This window comes from Pogona vitticeps, chromosome 3, assembly GCF_051106095.1.
Source record: "Pogona vitticeps strain Pit_001003342236 chromosome 3, PviZW2.1, whole genome shotgun sequence".
Classification (NCBI taxonomy): Eukaryota; Metazoa; Chordata; class Lepidosauria; order Squamata; family Agamidae; genus Pogona; species Pogona vitticeps.
In genome coordinates, this window is record NC_135785.1 from 186,513,101 (window position 1) to 186,531,814 (window position 18,714).

Below are 18,714 nucleotides of genomic sequence, written 5' to 3' on the forward strand. Positions count from 1 at the left end.
GCGGGGAGGAAGCCCCACCCTCACCAAGTAGGAGCCGCCGCCGCTGCTCCCGCTCCAGTTTGGGCTAGAATTAGAAGCCAGGCAGATTTTGAGAGTGAGCGGGCGTGTCGCGCTTGCAGGTGGTTGTGTTGCGCTCATTTGCATGTGCAAAAGCGTGACACACCCCTCCGCAAGTGCAACACACCCAGCCATGAGCCTGACATGCCCCTGTGCAAGCGTGTCACGCCCCCCGTGTGTGCGGGGGTGGGTGGGCGGAGATCCGTGTCCGCAGCCTAGTTAAAGGAAGCCCATGGACCGGCACTGGGATGCGGACTGGGGGTTGACGACCCCTGGTGTAATCTGTTAACTTGCTTGAAATCAATTTGCTGTGTAAATTATTTTTAAAGCACAAAAGTCTTGCATAGTTTACACCAGTATAGGGGAAACAACACAACTGCAGGAACAGATCACTCCCAACAGGAGTTCCCAATGTTATGGCATTCCTTCTTGCTTCTGAGTTGGGTGGCTTTACGTGTGACTCACAACTGACTGTCATTAGTGTTGATCTGCCACTGCAGTGACATCATTTTCTCGAACCAATGTAAGTTTTGCCAGAGGATTATGGCTATTCTTCATATTAATAAGACTCTGAGTAACAGCTGTCTCTATAATGTCTCATCCAGCAATAATGGAGCTATTTTTCTATAAACCATAATTCCACGTTCAAACTGGCACGTAAGCTGCATCTAACACAACTGTTAATTCTTTCTCACATAGAGCAAGTATCTTTTCCTCTTGCCTTGTACATGAAGGGGCTCAGTTTCTGTGGTTTCGCATTATCCAGGAGACCTTTTGAGCCAAGCCTTCCCATACATCTGCCATACAGCACAGAAATGGAAGAGGATCAAAAGAAGAAGAAGAAAACAGAGTTTGTCCAAACTATTTGAGCCCACGGTAAAGTCGCCTGGCACCAGGTGAGGAGAAACAAAAAAATGTGAAATGGAGAAAAAGTGAGACCAAGTACATTTTGAAACCATGCTGATTTTTTTTATAAGCCTTAGCACTTGGCCTAGTTGGTTTCTGTTTTACTCTGCTTTCCTTTTCTATTTGCTGCTTTTTGGCATACCGTGACATTTAAAAATCTCTTACATAAAAATGGAATTGCTGAGGAGATTAAAAATTAAATGGTTAGTACAAGGCCAGGCATACCAGAAAGCTATTTAAAATGACTAGGATTCAAACTTGCTGCTGTTGTAACAGAATGTGCTGCCTTTTCCTCCTGCTTTCCCTGATCCCAGAGGCCCAGCTGCCAGATACCATATGGAGCTTTCCATTACTTCCACAAGTGCAACACGGAAAACAAAGCCAAGCATTTTGGAACACCCAAAGGGTGCTGCAAAAATGTCACAATCAAAATGTATCGGTATCTCTGTTTTTGGGGTGTATATTCTAGAACATCTTTATCAAACATCTCATTAACACAGAGCTTTGGCTTTTAAAAAAGTGGTGGTGGGGACAGTGAGTGAGCGAGCAAGCAAGTGTGTGTGTGTGTGTGTGTGTGTGTGTGTGTGTCTTCTCTTCCTACAAATTTTCATAAAAATGAAGAGAGGGTAAACTGGGGCAGACACTGTTATTAAAAAAAAGTCCCCCCTCCTTTTGTATCAATACTGCTTATATTTGGAGGAGCTGCTTCAAGCCTCTTCCACTTTTCGTTAAGTAACAGGGTTCAAGTACAGAACTATGATAATGTAAATAATTTAGCATGTTTACTACAATATCTGTCTGTTTGTACTTTTTTCAGTTTTATGTATGTGTGCTCTGAAGACTTGGATTTTAGTCAGCGTTTTAAGATCGGTGAAGAAGACTATACTCAGAAAGCCAATACTAATCCAGATTAAACTGACCTTTAACATTTTTTTACTGCTTCTACTGAACCTTTGCGCAAAGAAAGGTTAATATTTAGAACGTCAGACTAGAAAAGAAGGGACATATACCCAAATCCCCAATAAGTTATGAAACGGAGTGGTTAACATTGTCACCAATACTTAAAATTATCTGGAAGGGAACATACTCTAAATTCACTGTTGAAAAGGCAGGATAAAACATGGAGAAAAGAAAATAGAGAAAGATCCTTGTGTGTTTAGAAAGAGGGATTTTTAAAAAATCACTATATGGGAACTCAATTCTAGAACTAGCAGAACAGCTAGTTCAGTCTGAAATTTGTGTTATGCCACCTCACAATTTATTAGCTGCTCTAATATAAATCAGCCTGTGATTAGCAGATGCAAGAAATGACCACGTAATACTGTAGCTGAAATTCTGTCATTCAGTTACACAAAAGGTGACTTGGCACACAGCAGATAATAGCTGGAATCCTGTTGCTTATCATAGAAGGTTGTACTAGAATAAGCTGACTAAATCACTGGGGATTTAATCAACTTTTCCATAAGATCCATTAATTCAAATGGGCCTACTCTAGCTTCAATTTACTAAGCTAAAGTAAGTCACAACTAAAGTAGACCTATTTGAATAAATGGAACAGAGATGAGTTCACTGGGGACATCTGCACTGATTCAACAGGCCTATATTACTGTAATTTAATATGCTAAGCAACAGTTAGAACTGGATATGGAACAACAGATTGGTTCAAAATTGGGAAAGGAGTACGACAAGGCTGTATATTGTCCCCCAGCTTATTTAAATTATATGCAGAACATTATGCGGAAGGCTGGACTGGAGGAATCCCAAGCCGGAATTAAGATTGCCGGAAGAAATATCAACAACCTCCGATATGCACATGATATCACTCTGATGGCAGAAAGTGAGGAGGAATTAAAGAAACTTGTAATGAGGGTGAAAGAGGAGAGTGCAAAAAATGGTCTGACGGTCAACATAAAAAACCCCCAAAGATCATGGCCACTGGTCCCATCACCTCCTGGGAAATAGAAGGGGAAGATATGGAGGCCGTGTCAGATTTTATTTTCCCGGGCTCCATGATCACTGCAGATGGAGACAGCAGCCACGAAATTAAAAGACGCCTGCTTCTTGGGAGGAAAGCGATGACGAATCTTGACAGCATCTTAAAAAGCAGAGACATCATCTTGCCAACAAAAGTCCGAATAGTCAAAGCTATGGTTTTTCCTTTTGTGATGTATGGAAGTGACAGCTGGACCATAAAGAAAGCAGACCGCTGAAGAAGTGATGTTTTTGAATTGTGGTGCTGGAGGAGGCTCTTGAGAATCCCCTGGACTGCAAGGAGAACAAACCTATCAATTCTAAAGGAAATCAACCCTGAGTGCTCACCGGAAGGACAGATTCTGAAGCTGAGGCTCCAGTACTTTGGCCATCAGATGAGAAGAGAAGACTCCTTGGAAAAAACCTTGATGTTAGGAAAGTGTGACGGCAAGAGGAGAAGGGGACGACCGAGGATGAGATGGCTGGACAGTGTCTGTGAAGCAACCAACATGAACCTGACACAACTCCCGGTCCATGGGATCACGAAGAGTCGGACATGACTAAACGACGACGAAGCAACAGAACTTCAGACAATGTCTTCGGAAATTTCTTAATTTAAAGCAATATATCTCTAAAAGTTACAACTTCCACCTAACCGTGGAACAGATTTCAGCCACTGACTGCTTCATGGCTTATTCTTTCCTTCTGTTCTTTTCCTCTTTTTAATCTATATTGAACTGTAGATTGCAAGCCCTTGTGGCACGAGAACTTAAAGGAATGCACTTATAACCACCATCTATAAACATTACATAAATAAATTATTGATTGCCCAACTGCATCCTTATCTAGATAAGACATGGCAAACAACAATAGTTCATGTGGTGGTAATCTCCAAAACAGACTGCTGTAACACTCTCTACTTTGAGCTGCCCTTGAAGTCTGTACAGAAACTTTTTGTTCTTCTTTAGTCATTAAGTCGTGTCCAACTCTTTGTGACCCCATGGAACAGAACACGCCAGGCCCTCCTGCCTTCCCCTGCATCCCGGAGTTGGGTCAAATTCATGTTGGTAGCTTTGATGACACTGTCCAGCCATCTCGTCCTCTGACATCCCCTTCTCCTCTTGGCTTCACACTTTCCCAACATCAGGATCTTTTCCAGGGAGTCTTCTCTTCTTGTGAGATGGCCAAAGTATTGGAGCCTCAGCTTCAGGATCTGTCCTTCAAGTGAGCACTCAGGGTTGATTTCCTTTAGAACAGATAGGTTTGATCTCCTTGCAATCCAGGGGACTCTCGAGAGTCTCCTCCAGCACCACAATTCAAAAGCATCAATTCTTCAGTGGTCAGCCTTCTTTATGGTCCAGCTCTCACTTCCATACATCACTACTGGAAGAACCATAGCTTTGACTATGCGGACCTTTGTTGCAAAGTGATGTCTCTGCTTTTTAAGATGCTGTCTAGATTTGTCATCACTTTCCTCCCAAGAAGCACGTGTCTTTTAATTTCGTGTTATATTTTAAATTGAATCAGTACAATAGCCAATGCACGCCCAAAGTTGGACCAACAACTTGAAACCTCTTGTTCTGTAGGTTTTGTGGTCAAGAGTTTTACAAAAATTCCAGTGGCAATGAACTGGCCGTCTGGGCAGGGCAGTCCAGAAGCACAATTCTAGTTTAGTGCCTATCACCCAATGGGGTACATTAGGTGAAAATTTTAACATTTTATCTTTGAATTATGAGGAAATGTAACATGCCAACAATTAGTACCGAAAGGGAATGTTTCTGAAATTTCCTCTTCTACTATTCTTTCATACCTAATTTCTCAAGACTTTACTTCCTTTTGATTCCAATCTTCTTAATACTCCACTTTTACTTATTTTCTCCAGCCCACCTGACACATTTCCTCTTCTTTCCCTCGTATAAAAGAACAAAAGAAAAGGAAGGTTATGAAAAGAAAGTGGGCAAATACAATATCAAAACAAAAACAGGATTGTTGGAAATATTTAAGGCTGCAAGATTTATTTCAGAATGAGCTTTTGTGAATTATATGCCACTGCTTCAGAATCCTACAGACTGTGTGTGTGAAGAAACGGACTAGAATCAGCAAATGTTGACTCTTAAACATGCCACAATATCTTTTGTTGCTGTCAGAACAGACCAGCAGTTAATTCCTTCAAAATCAAAAAGGGGAGAAAAAAATTAAGCTTTGAATATTTAGAAAGTGCTGGCAGCATGTATAAAACTTAACATAGTACAACACATGGGGACTACAACACAAAATATGGTGTGTGGGATTTTCTTTTTGTTTATAGTGGACAGGATATACAGGGCAGCTTTTAATCAGAAGGACAGGGAAGGTCCAGGAACAAGAGCAAGGGGGGGGGCTGTGGCAAGCAAGTGGTATGAGACTAAGGAGAAGAAAGGGTTTACAATAACATGGTATGGCTGGTTTTAAACTGTTTTTGGTTAGTTTAAGATGATACTTGCACTTTCAATGTCATTAGAGAAAAACATATGGCAGAGGAACACACTGCCTAAAGTACAATTTTTGATAACGGCAATTCTGAGTCAGACCCGCATTATGTCTTTTCTTGGTGATGTCATACTGGATGATATATTGGATCAAATTCAGAGGGCAACAAGAATGATGAGGGGGATGGAAGCCAAGCATTAGGAGACAAGACTGATAGAACAGCTTTAGCTTTGAGCAGACTAAAAGGAGATATGATAGCACTTTTCAAATACTTGGAAGGCTGTCATAAAGATGAGGGGCAGGATCTGTTCTCCATCATCTCAGAGTGCAGGCCCCACAACAATGGGCTCAAGTTACAGGAAGCCAGATTCCAGGTCAATATTAGGGAAAACTTCCTAACTGTTAGAACAGTACGGCAATGGAAACAATTATCTAGAGATGTGGTGAATGTTCCAGCACTGGAGGCCCTCAAGAGAAAATTAGACAACCACCTAGCAGATGACCTTTGATTTGTATTCCTGCATTAAGCAGGGATTGGACTTGATGATTTTATAGGCCCATTCCAACTTCTTTGTTCCATGATTCTAGGTGCACTGGATTTTGCTGACACTGGAGCAGAATCGGGACCTTCTAACTAGTTTGAGTGCTGAAATGGACTAGCCCACAATTAACAGTTATGGGTTCTCTGTCACCAGAGATACACTATCGATCGATGGATCCATCCATCCATCCATCCATCCATCCATCCATCCATCCATCCATCCATCCATCCATCCATCCATCCATCCATCCATCCATCCATCCATCCATCCATCCATCCATCCATCCATCCATCCATCCATCCGCCTGCCATATAGAGCAGCGAAAAACAGATCAAACAAGGTTGCCAAAAAAGGAGGCCTCTCTCTAAGGCAATGTTTTCAAAGATCTTTTAAAGCTGGGAGGGGGTGGGACAGGCTCAGTTCTGCCAATTGTTGATTCCAAAGCATTAGAGCCACAGCAAAGAAGGCCCTACTTCTACAGGACGTTTTCTTGGCCTCCTTTGGAGTGGCTACCTGAAGGCCCATGGCCCGGGAGAACCTAGTGGGTCAAGTGATAACCTCCAAGAAGTAACATGGTCGCAAACCATGAAGGGCTTTATAGGGGATAATCAAGACTTTGAATCTGACCCAGGATGCAACAGGTAACCGGTGTAGGCAAGACAAGATTGGGGAAATGTCAAACCTATGTACACCAGCCACCAGTCTGGCTGCTGTCTTCTGGACTTGATGCAATCTCTGGGTGAGACCCAATGGAAGCCCAAAGTAGAGAGCATTGCAGTACTGGATAAGGGAAACAACCAATGCATGCAACCAAGGTCCTGAGGGATTTCTCATCGAGGAAAGGACAGACTTGGACAATACATTTCAACCTAGTTAAGGCAGCTCTGGACACAGTTGTAACCATATTCGTAACCACAACCTCATCTCTCCTTTCCATCAAAATCCAAAGAAGCTGTTTTGGCTCTAGGTCAGTGTCTGATGTCAATAATACACTGAGTAAGTAAATAAACTGTAAATTAATTTACTGTATTCAGTAAATAAACTGAAACTTAATCCAGCCAAGACAGAGGTGCTCCTGGTCAGTTGAAAGGCAGATCAAGAAATAAGGTTTCAGATTGTACTAGATAAGGTTGTCCTCCCTCTGAAAACACCGGTGCACACCTTGGCTGTGCTCATGGATTCATCTCTGAGTCTGGATGCCCAGGTTTCAACGGTGGCCAGGAGTGCCTTTGCACAGTCAAAACTAGTGCACCAGCTGCTCCTGTTCCTTGACAGGTCTGACCTGGCTACAGTGACACACACTTTAGTTACATTCTGGCTGGATTACTATAACATGCTCTACGTGGGGCTGCCTCTGGAAAGTATTTGGAAACTTTAGTGGGAACAAAACACTGCAGCCAGATTCCTAACTGGGGCTGACAGGGATTACATAACTCCACTGTTACAGTAGCTCCAGCGGCTGAGGATCTGCTCCCAGGCAGAATTCCAAGTGCTGGTTTTAATCTATAACCATCAGAAACTGTATCTCCCTTCATGAGCCTGACTGGGTGTTAAGATAATTCCACCACCCTCACAGGTGTGTTTGGTTGGGGACACAGGAAAGGGCCTTCTCTGTCACTGCACCCATAGTCTGGAATTCCTTCCCTCAGGAGGCCAGGCTGGCTCCATCTTTGCTGTAAATACCTTTCCCTTCAAGTAGTTCCCTCCTTGGTGACTGTCTAGGAAACAATAAATGGGATGGTTTATATTTTGTTGTTTCTGGGTTGTTGTTGTTGTTGTTGTTGTTGTTGTTGTTGTTGTTGTTGTTGTTGTTGTTGTTGTTGTTGTTGTTGTTGTTGTTGTTGTTGTTGTTGTTGTTGTTGTAATGATTTTACCTAACATTTTAATATAATATAATTATTGTAGAACCCCATCCCCCTTGACCTACTACATTTAACTGAATTACTTTACTTCTGAAACTTTGAAGGTTTTCTTTTAATTAGGGCCACCTTATGCTGCCTGCCATTTCAATAACAAGGTTCTGCAAGAAACATAAGGAGATTGCGGTGCATAATGAACTCTCCCTTTGTTAGGTACCATCCAAATGGAAAGGTTACTCAGGCACACAAACCCTTGAATCTATCTGTTTGCCATATAGCACGCGCAGTTCCCTTCTGAAGGGATACTATGTCTTCTAATTTCATTCAAAGAGGACAAAGGGTACAGCTGTATTTTTGCACTCCCTGAGATAATCAATGGGAGATACAAACCTCTGTATTTCTGACTCTCAGTTTGAGTGAAGGCAGACGGGATCCAAACCAGCTCAAGCAGAACCAGGCCTTTTTCAAATTGGCATCCAGACCAAATCTGCAGGCTATGTACTGTACATCCCCAATTTCTAAGCAATCTTGCCTGAGTTTCCAAAAAGAATGTTCAGAACCGGCAGTTTCCTGACCACCGTAAATAACACATTTTAAAGCACATTTTTAATAGTCACAATGGATTTGCCTCTGAGATTCAGAAAACTCTCCATGGCACAAAAGGCAGCATTTATTCTTGAAATATAAACTCTTGAATAATTACACGCTCTCCAGAGAGCATAAGCAGCAAGGAAAACTCACAGTCACAAGTAAATCAAAATCAATCAGATGCTCAAAACATTCAAATTTTTTTTTCAATTGGGTCAAGCAACTGTTTATTTTGAAATATAGCAAATGTAAGAAAAAGAGGAAGGGACTGGTATTTAAAAATAATGATAATATGATAGCCACTGCAAATCCGTATCAATGTAAAGAGTTCAATGTATTTCTGAAAGAGATGTTTGCATACAATATACAGTACATTCTGATAATAATGTATTTATGAAGATGCATAAGATACCATACAATAAGGTATTAAAGCATTTGTTGAGCTTCTCCAGGTGGCTATAACGACTGCATAACCTTATTGTGGGGCAGATATTAACTGTGTGGGGAAAACTGGTAATCTGCGGCATTCAGTCACCCGATAAGAGTAATTCGTAATGCTTGTCCACACCCGATCAGAAATTGTGGTATGGAAAAATTTTCCCATTGTTGGCCAGACACTACAGACAAATTGTTATCTTGTGACTTCATGTACACTTAACAAATTATACATGCACTGACCAATTGTTTGCAAGTACTTGTGCCTGCACAGCATTTTGCCATTGAAATTTGCACCAATGGAATAACAACAGCAGTAATAATTACAAGTAATCTGGCTACTGTGTGAAACACTGCAGATGTTAGTCTTAAACATTCCAAAACAGAATTTAAAATTAAATATACAATACCTTTTTTAGAAGTTCTAATAATTGTCTCAGACAACAATAAGGGACTTCCATTGGAAACTTCAAGTATAGATTTTTCTGGTGCTTTACTGGCAAGACTTTCTTTTTTCACATCTTTCTTTATTTCCTGTGCAAGAAACGGAAAAAAAAGGAGAACAATTCAGAACACATGTTTAAGAGCAAGTCATTATGAACATTATGTTAACTACCACAAGTGCTAATCTTTAGATTTAGTAAAGGAAAAAAACAAAAAACTTTTGAAATTATGAGTAAGCAACACCAGGGCATTTACCACTGCTGAAGCACTACTCTTCCACAGTCAGCTGGACAAATTTTTTTTATAAATGTAGCACCAAAGTGGCCATTAAAATAATGGTTCCTTCATGTTAACATTTTGTAATGCCCTTCCTCATAACTGCAGCAAAATTGGACTCTGAGAACACTACTACAGAATTTGATCCCATTCTGTGTAATTATTCTTGCTCTTTGGTAACCACGCTAGGATTTCTGATTTTCTTTTCCAGGTAGGTCCTTAATGATGCAAGAAATGAAAAAGGAAGAGTATACTAGAACGTGCTTCTCACTCTATGGAAGTGGAACTAGGGGGCAGACAAATGTTCTTATCCAGACTGTTCAGCTGTCTAGGCTGCACATACAGGTGGCTGTCAAGAAGCTAGGGAGGATGAGGTCTTGGGTTTAGCCATGGGACTCCTGTTGTTCCATCATCCCCATCAACCCAGGACAGGAAGGTCAATGCCTCTGGTGTTAAGAGTTAGAATCCAGACATCAGTAGTTCAGCTTCTCCTTTTAAAAGTCACGAAGAGGGGAAGGGAGGCAACTGAAATGCCTAGGGACATAATGAGCTACAATTGCTCCTCCCTTGCACCCCTTTTGTGCCTTCCTTCTGAAGCAGCAGCACCAACTCGTAGGGATTTTGGGGAGAAGGCACCAATGCTCATGGTGCTGGTACCCATACTGAGACGCAAGGGAGGTTTCAATTCCCATAAAGCCTTCTCCAAACCGATTCCTTCCTCCATTCAGCCTGACTAATATGTCCCAGTTGCAATGGGACCTGTAAGCCCCATCCGTGATAAGACAAGAGGAAGCAGAAGTAATCAGAAAGGGAAACAACCCCAAAAAGGACAGACAAAAAAACACACAGTATGAATTGCAGGTGCATATTGCACTACTGTGTTATTCTTTTGAAAATTGGCACAATATTCTGCAGCCTCATAAAGCACAAAGAGGGACAGTGTGGTGTAATGATTAGAAGTATTCAGGAGACCTGGGTTCAAATCCCCATTCAGTGATGAACCCCACTAGGACAACTCAGGCCATTCACTCTTAAATAAACAAATGATATAACTGGTAATAAAGAAATAAATGTGGGGCCAAGTACTGGCATTTAACAATTCAGTAATGCCACTGTTGTTATCCACCATCAAGGTGGAACTGACCTATAAAGACTCTAATAGGGTTTTCAAGGTAAGTCAGATATTTAAGGAGTGATTTTACCTGTGCCCACACCTGTGAGTTTCCATAGCCAAAGAAGGAATTTGAACTCAGGTATCCTGCAACCTAGTTATCACTCTATTCATCAGCCCAAACTCTATCTTAACAATGTGAAGAATGAGTGCTTGACAAATGTGCTTCTGACCACCTAGTAGCATTGACAGGCTGTTTCCTCATACTGTACTAGTATCTTGCATTATGCTGTAAATATCTGCATCAGCTTCCATTCAATTGCAAATAAAGCACATTGCATGTAAAAAATTTCTTTGCATCATTATTGTTCTGATCACATGTGTCTATACAAACAAGTCTCACAGTAATATATGGCTGTTTTAGTAAACAGGAAAAAAGAAAAGGAGGAGAAAAAGGAAAAGGTGAAAACAAATTGAGAAATGCTATATTTTACAATATACCTTGTAAAAGAAAGCAAAGCAGGGGGAAAAGGGGAAACCTACTAAGCTCCCATGTTTACCTTTCCCTTTCCAAATATTTTAAAACTTCTGTTTGTTGAAGTCATCTAGTACATGTTCATATGCATTGTTCTTAGTACTCAAAAGAATCCCAGATGGTTTTTAAACACAATGCACAAAAGCTGGAAGTGTTGACAAGGCTTTCGTGTACAATGGCATTCTCGGACAAGATTACTTTTGCATTGCAAAGCCTAACAGTTTACATGGAAGTCAATTCCTCTTACAGTATATCACAGAAGCGAGTACACCCCCTCACATTTCATAAATATTTTAGTATATCTTTTCATGTATATCTTTTCTGGAACCATGTCCTGTGGTCCAATGAAACCAAGATAAACTCATTTGGTTCAGATGATGTCAAGTGTGTGTGGCTGCAACCAGGTGAGGAGTATAAAGACAAGTGTGTCATGCCTACAGTCAAGCATGGTGGTGGAAGTGTCATGGTCTGGGGCTGCATGAGTGCTACCAGCACTAGAGAGCTACAGTTCATTGAGGGAACCATGAATGTCAACATGTACTGTGACATACTGAAGCAGAGCATGATCCCCTCCCTTTGGAGACTGGGCCACAGGGCAGTATTCCAACATGATAACGACCCCAAACACACCTCCAAACACACCACTGCCTTGCTAAAGAAGCTGAGGGTAAAGGTGATGGACTGGGCAAGCATGTTTCCAGACCTAAACCCTATTGAGCATCTGTGGGGCATCCTGAAATGCCACCAGCTCTGGGATGTCATCATGGAGAAGTGGAAGAGGACTCCAGTGGCCACCTATGAAGCTCTGGTGCCCAAGAAGGTTAAGGCAGTGTTGGAAAATAATGGTGGCCACACAAAATATTGACACTTTGTGCACAATTTGGATATTGTCACTTAGGGGTGTACTCACTTTTGTTACCAGCGGTTTAGACATTAATGGCTGTGTTGTGTTATTTTGAGGGGACAGCACATTTACACTGTTATACAAGCTGTATACTCACTGCTTTACACTGTAGCCAAGTGTCATTTATTCAGTGTTGTTACATGAAAAAATATACTAAAATGTTTATGAAATGTGAGGGGGTGTACTCACTTCTGTGATACACTGTACATTAGTGAGTCACGGTGCCAAATGAACTTACAGAGGATCACACTGTAATGACATGGTACATTTGCTAGAGAAAACATTAAGAAAGCGAAAGACTATGCAACAACTTTTTATTTGTTCCTTCAAACATACAGACTACCCGGCACACAGCAACCAACGCTACCAAAAGAGTTAACTTAAGATATGAAAGACAAAGCAGTCATCACTCAGGGGAAGAATGGCAAGCAGAAATGCTCGGGTCAGAGCATATCCAAAGAGGCATATAGTTCACTACTTGGATCCCTTTTAGTGCTCTTTGGTTCAAGTCTAACTATATTTTGAGTTAAAGGAAATCCATTCCGGGCCAAGGTTCCCTCTAAGGTGCACGGCTGTGTGAGCATGTGCAACTCCTCCTTCCTCCATGCAGCTTTCCTCCACCTCCACCTCCTCCTCCTCCGTGCACCCACCATCAGCATCTCCAGCCTCTTTGGTTCCAGTCGCAACAGAACCTCGTGTGGGGAGGCAGAGTTACACGGAGAAGCCAGAGTCATGTACAAGAGGGGCACAGCCCTGCCCAATGGGGCTGAAAATTAGAGGGAAAGCTTTCCCAGGCCTTTTTAGAGCTGTCCCGCTCCTTTTCAGCACAGCAGTAGGGCTACAGCGGTTTTTCTGGTGCGATTTGGAACATTCCTAATTATCCCATTTTGTCGCCTGTGAGGACGGTTAGTTTGCTCCAAAATAGAGCTGTGGGTGGTGCTATCTGAGGTGGCAACTCTGAGATTTATCTGATGGGTTGTGGCACTGAAAGGGATGAGGAAGAACCCCATCCTCAATTTTTATCTACTCTATCATTTTACATTTATGTGTACTATGCTAGCTCTCCAGTGCTGGTAGCACTCATGGCTGTTTTGCTATGTCACTTACTTTATTTAACAAACAAACAAACAGAAGGAAAGTCGCCATGGCCCGCTAAATGATGGCCATGGGAAAAGGCAGGGCAAGGGGCTCGAAGGGGAGTGTCATGAAGCAAAAGGGAGGCAAACAGGAATGATCCAAATGCCTGTCTGGACCCTTCTCCCAGGACGAAAAAATGTTGACCTATATGGATGAAAGGGTTGCTCAAGTGAGAGATGAAATAGATCACACTAAAGATAAGAACCAGACTGCTTCAACTTTCCCCATCTGGAGGTGCCTTCAATAATGCAGCCACACTACTCAGCTTTTAAAACTTGAATGGACACCAAAAGCAACAAGGTACTAACTTTATTCAGCACAACATAAACTTTCAGAGTTCCTTTGCTTGTTTACTACTAATGCTTTAGTTTCCATTACACCAGAAACAGTACTCTGAGAAGTTACAATTGAATCACTGTAACATTTTAATCATTGGGTGACATATCTTTCTATAGCTCGTGCTGACTTGTAGATGGGACCTCGGATAGAAAAAGCCCTTCTGAACATGAACTGGAGACACTGAACTGGTAGTTTATCCGCCTGATTCCTGAGGCAACTTCCTCCTTTGACGGTACCCTCTTTACGTGGTACAACAGAACTTACGTAGTGAGACCTTATTGCAGCAAATGGAATATTCCTAAATTTTTAAGACCATAGAGTGTTCTGAGATTTTTACAAATGAGAAATCGATACTGAAATTATGTTAAATAAAATAAAATATTTTTCCATACATTTATCTTCACTTGTTTATTCAGAATCCTATATAAAATGGGATGTGTTTTGCTCCGGTTTGAGTGTTATGCCATCATGTCTGATTCCAAAAACTTCAGTTTCCTCAAAGCATTTATAAAGCTTCTGAAGCATGACTGTATTAGATTCTACAGATTAGTGATATTTAGGCATAGAGCTAATAGCTATGATATAATATTCTTTGCTCTGAATACAGAACCACTAAATAGGATAAATACCAAAAGAAGCAGAGCTCCAAACACTATCATTCTAGCTATCCCTGGCATGGATCCTTGGGCAATGGAAAACAGTTTGTTCCAATGAGCACATAGCAATTTGTGGGCAAGGCAACGGATTTTCTCCTACAATACTTCATTTTTTCCTGGAGAGATTCTTCTCTAAGGGAGCGAAGATCCAATATGCTTACACTAGTATCCTAAATTTGGACGTTTCTGGCAAATTGAAGTGAACGTTCCAAATTCAGCGTTTAAGTATGTAAATGTACTGACTCAAAAATTCAGGAGTATAATTAAGATTCCTGAATAATGAGATTATTACGTAGTTACCTACAATTCTAACTGACAGTTTCTACAGTTTGTAGTTAGTTTACTCAATGGAATGAGGAAACAATGGAATACTAGAGGTTTTGTTAGTACTGTCCATCATATCCAACAATCAAGGATTGTTTTCAGAACTTATTTTTAACATTAAAAAGCAAAATTCTGTTTTCAGCAACTATGTATTAATGACTGAATTTCCCCTCTATCAAACTACTTCCTCTTCTTCATACTGAAAAGTTCTATTCTAATTTGAAGACTGAACAAATGTCATGGAAAAAGGAAATACAATTCAGTACTGGAAAAATATATTTTTAGTGTGACCTGAAACAAAACACCAAAGCAAACTACCCTCCTTCCCAGAAAGCAAAAGACAACCTTCTGTGCCAATAAAAGAATATATCTTTATACAATTTTGAGGCACTATGGTAGGAAGCTAAGGCCTATATTTGAGGCCCGGGATAGGTGCATGGGCAATCCTTCGGCGATTGCCCAGCTGCATCCCTATATTGATGCTCACCACTTTGGTCCATGCGCTCATAGTCTCAAGATTAGACTACTGTAATGCGCTCTATGTGGGGCTGCCTTTGAGATTGATGTGGAAACTTCAAATGGTACAAAATGCCATGGCCAGACTTCTAACTGGGGTGAAGAGGCATCAACATATTTCCCCCATGGTGGCCGCCTTGCATTGGTTGCCCATTCATTTCCACATTGATTTCAAAGTTCTTATAGTTACTTATAAAGCCTGAAATGGTTTAGGACCTCGATATCTGGCAAAGCGCCTTCTCCCACCCAGTTCTGCCAGAGACACTCGTTCTAGTCAGGCCGGGCAATTGATAATGCTTAACAATGAGAGTTATAAATCTTTTATGATCTATCACAAATCCCCCATACATGCATCAAGAGACTTCCAGTCTAAGTTCTGGCCTGGTCTAACTGGAAGAACCTATACAGAACTCAAAGTCTCCTAATAGGAGAAAATACCAAATATAAAGAAAGAAAGAAAAACCTCCAGCATACTTTATAAAATTCTACCAGCACAATTTCAGAGCTTGAAAGAGTTATTTTTTTTCAGATGACCATTTTTAAAGCTACCTACCCAATTGCCAATCATCCCAAAAAGAACCCCCCACTCTGCTTCCTTTGCTGGGGTCAATTTCTACTTCCTGTCACACATACACCCTCAAAAAAAAAATCCTTTTCTCCATCTGTCTTTCAACCCAAACTGCTGAACTTATGACACCTTTCCCGCCCCCACAGCTCTATGGGGGCAAAGACCATTTATATGTCAAACATGTTGCATACATGGTTGGCTAAACAAAACAGATGAACAAACAAACAAAAGATAGTGGAAACATAAGGCTGAATAACAATTAAATCATCAAGGCTGTTCTCCATTTCCACAAAATACTGCAAGTTTAAACAGAGTTGCCAAAAGACACAAGTTTTATTTAAGACAGATTTTTCTCAGTGTTTTGGGGGTGTTCTATTAAATAAAGTTTAAAAAAAGGAATACGAATAATTCCAAACAGATGCAGCGTAACTTTTTTGTTGTACTCACTTCTGGTACAAGAATTGATACTGATTCACTTATGGTAGCCTAAATAGGGAACACCACAGAACCGAGAAGATGGATTCACTGCAGTGCAGTGCACTGCACTGACTGTCCTGTGGTCCCACAAGGACAATCATTCACACTGTTGGGATGGACATGATTCACACCAGAAATTTTCAGATTTTCATATCTTATGTTTCAGTTCCACTCACAAATAAACGTATTACAGAACCTGTGACCTAGTATATTATGTATAACACCACCCTTTTTCTGAGGACATAAACATGCTCAGAATCATTCTGCTATTGTATGTATAATTTATGGTAAATGTTAGGGATATTAAAAATTGCATCAGTACTGTTGGCAGTAAACACAAGCAAATAAAAATAATAATCACATTAGAAGTTGAAATTTTTAACAGTATTCTTCAGTATAAATGTTATTGCTATGGAAATGGTAAAACACAAAGACAATAAATAATGTCTTCTGTACTGGGACTGCCATGTCTTATAAGGAGTCACTTAAGGCTCTGTAAAATCTGTCAAATTTTGTACTGAACTAGTGAGATGAGCAGGGTAGATCAAAGGTTCCTGGCAGGAAAAGATCATGCCATCTGGAGAACAAACTTGAAAGATGGGCAAAAGCACAATGGAGAATCTCTGGCAGAAAGCAGCATATCAACAAAATAACATATATTACCGGTCATGAGAAACAGTATATCACGAAAAATTCTGGGTATCCAATATTATAATTAACATGCCAGAAGATCACAGATGGATAATTCACGACAAGTGGGGTTGGTGGGAGGCTACATGTCATACTTGTAGGAAGACATGGGGATTGGAAGGACATGAATTTATAATACTTACTGTTAAAACCCTGTGTTCCTTCTATTTACATTACTTCTGAGTACCACTGGTGGTACACATACCACTAGTTTAGAACTACTGTACTGACCCACGCTGTATAGTTCCACAGGACCTGAATATATCTATGACATGGATTCTGTTACAGGCTTCAGTCATGTAAAATAAAGGATACTGGCATGCTAGCAACTAACAGGAAGAGCATGATATAAACAAATTTGAGTAAGGGATATCATGACATTTAATGATGTGTTATTTTGCTTTTGTAAGGTAGATTTTTAAAGTAAAAACTGCTTATTTTATTATCATTCTTACTAAACCAAGGGGGATGTGAGCTATAAATATTTGGGTAGGAGAAAAACAACTCAGACAGAAATCTACAATCCCTGAAACAAGCCCACGAATGACATTAACGTAAATAATTTACAGAACTACTGTAAGCTATGCATTTTTCCTTTCATTGTGATTACACTGTAGTGACACGGCAGCAAACCTAGGCTGAGGGGAGACATTAAAAAAGCTAGAGTTTTACTATGAATCTGGTAGTGCCTATATATTCTGTTACTCAATACACAGTAGAAAAGGTACACTAAGAGCCCAATTCGACTAGTAAAAAAAAATGACAACCCTTATTTAAATTGAGTTCAGCATATTTTACATTGATTTAAATTTGGGCATTTGCACATGCGGAGTAATGCGACAGGGGAGTAAGTTTTACTACTCCTCCACCAGAGGTCTGTTTGTTTTAAGTTCGATATGGAATTGAGTCACTGGAATTATTTTGCATATGTGAACACTCTACCCATGTTTTTTTTTTTAAATTCTGCTATCAGATACAGTGCTATACCAGGAAACAGCTATTTTAAAAAATAAAATACAGTGGTGCCTCGACTTACAACTGTCCCAACTTCCAACCATTTTGAGTTAGCTCCGAGCAGCTCCGGACACAAAATTTTGCTTCTACATGCGACCAGAGCTTTGAGTTACAACCAGAAAAGAGGCGGGGGAAAAGGCGGGGAATTCAAACTGCTAACTTTTGCTGGTGAAGAGGCTGCTCTTTGTAGCTCTTTCGCCCCAGCAGTTAAAGAGTGTGAGTACGGAGGAGGCTTCGGACTGCCTGGTAAGGTGCTGCTTTCTACTTTTTAAAAACTGACTGTTCTGGGTGGGTTTTGCAGCATGGGTTTGGGCTGGGTGGTGGGGTTATATCTCTATGCTGTGATGGGTCTTGCAGGGTTTGGTTTTTTTGGGGGGGTGTTTTCCCCCATTTCTGATGGGTCTTGCAGTCTCTGTTTGCTTTTTAGGTTTTTCTTTTTGCATTTCCGATGGGTCTTGCAATCTCTGTTTGCTTTTTGGTTTTCCTTTTTTGCATTTCCGATGGGTCTTGCAGTGTATTTTTGGGTGTGTGTGTGATTTTCTTCTGTGGCCAGAATGGATTAATTGCATTTCAGTGCATTGCTATGGGAAATAGTGCTTCAACTTACGACCATTTTGAGTTACAACACATCTTCCGGAATGGATTAAGTTCGTAAGTCGAGGCACCACTGTAAATGCACTGAGGTCACTTGCTATAAAAGTTGCCATCGTGCTGAACACCTAATTCCCAACCACTGGTCAGCCAAGTCCAGCATTCCTTCCCTCCCCTTTCAGCCCCCACCATTTTCCTCCCCTCCCACCTTGTCTCTCTTCTCCTTGCCCCCTCCAAATCCTTCCCACCTTCTGTTCTACTCAGTCACCTGCCTCTGCTCCACTCCTGTCCTCCTCCGCCTCCTA

The 18,714-nt window shown here is 40.9% G+C and overlaps 1 protein-coding gene across 5 annotated transcripts in view; it reads right to left on the reverse strand.

The window, feature by feature from the left end:
* SH3KBP1 (SH3 domain containing kinase binding protein 1) overlaps window positions 1–18,714 on the reverse strand; it is a 227,713-nt gene that overhangs the window by 133,137 nt on the left and 75,862 nt on the right. For all 5 annotated transcript variants that reach the window (XM_078390438.1, XM_078390439.1, XM_072994312.2 and 2 more), the window contains exon 3: window positions 9,238–9,361. In XM_078390438.1, the coding sequence (XP_078246564.1) occupies window positions 9,238–9,361 (124 nt within the window). The remainder of the gene's footprint in view (window positions 1–9,237; window positions 9,362–18,714) is intronic.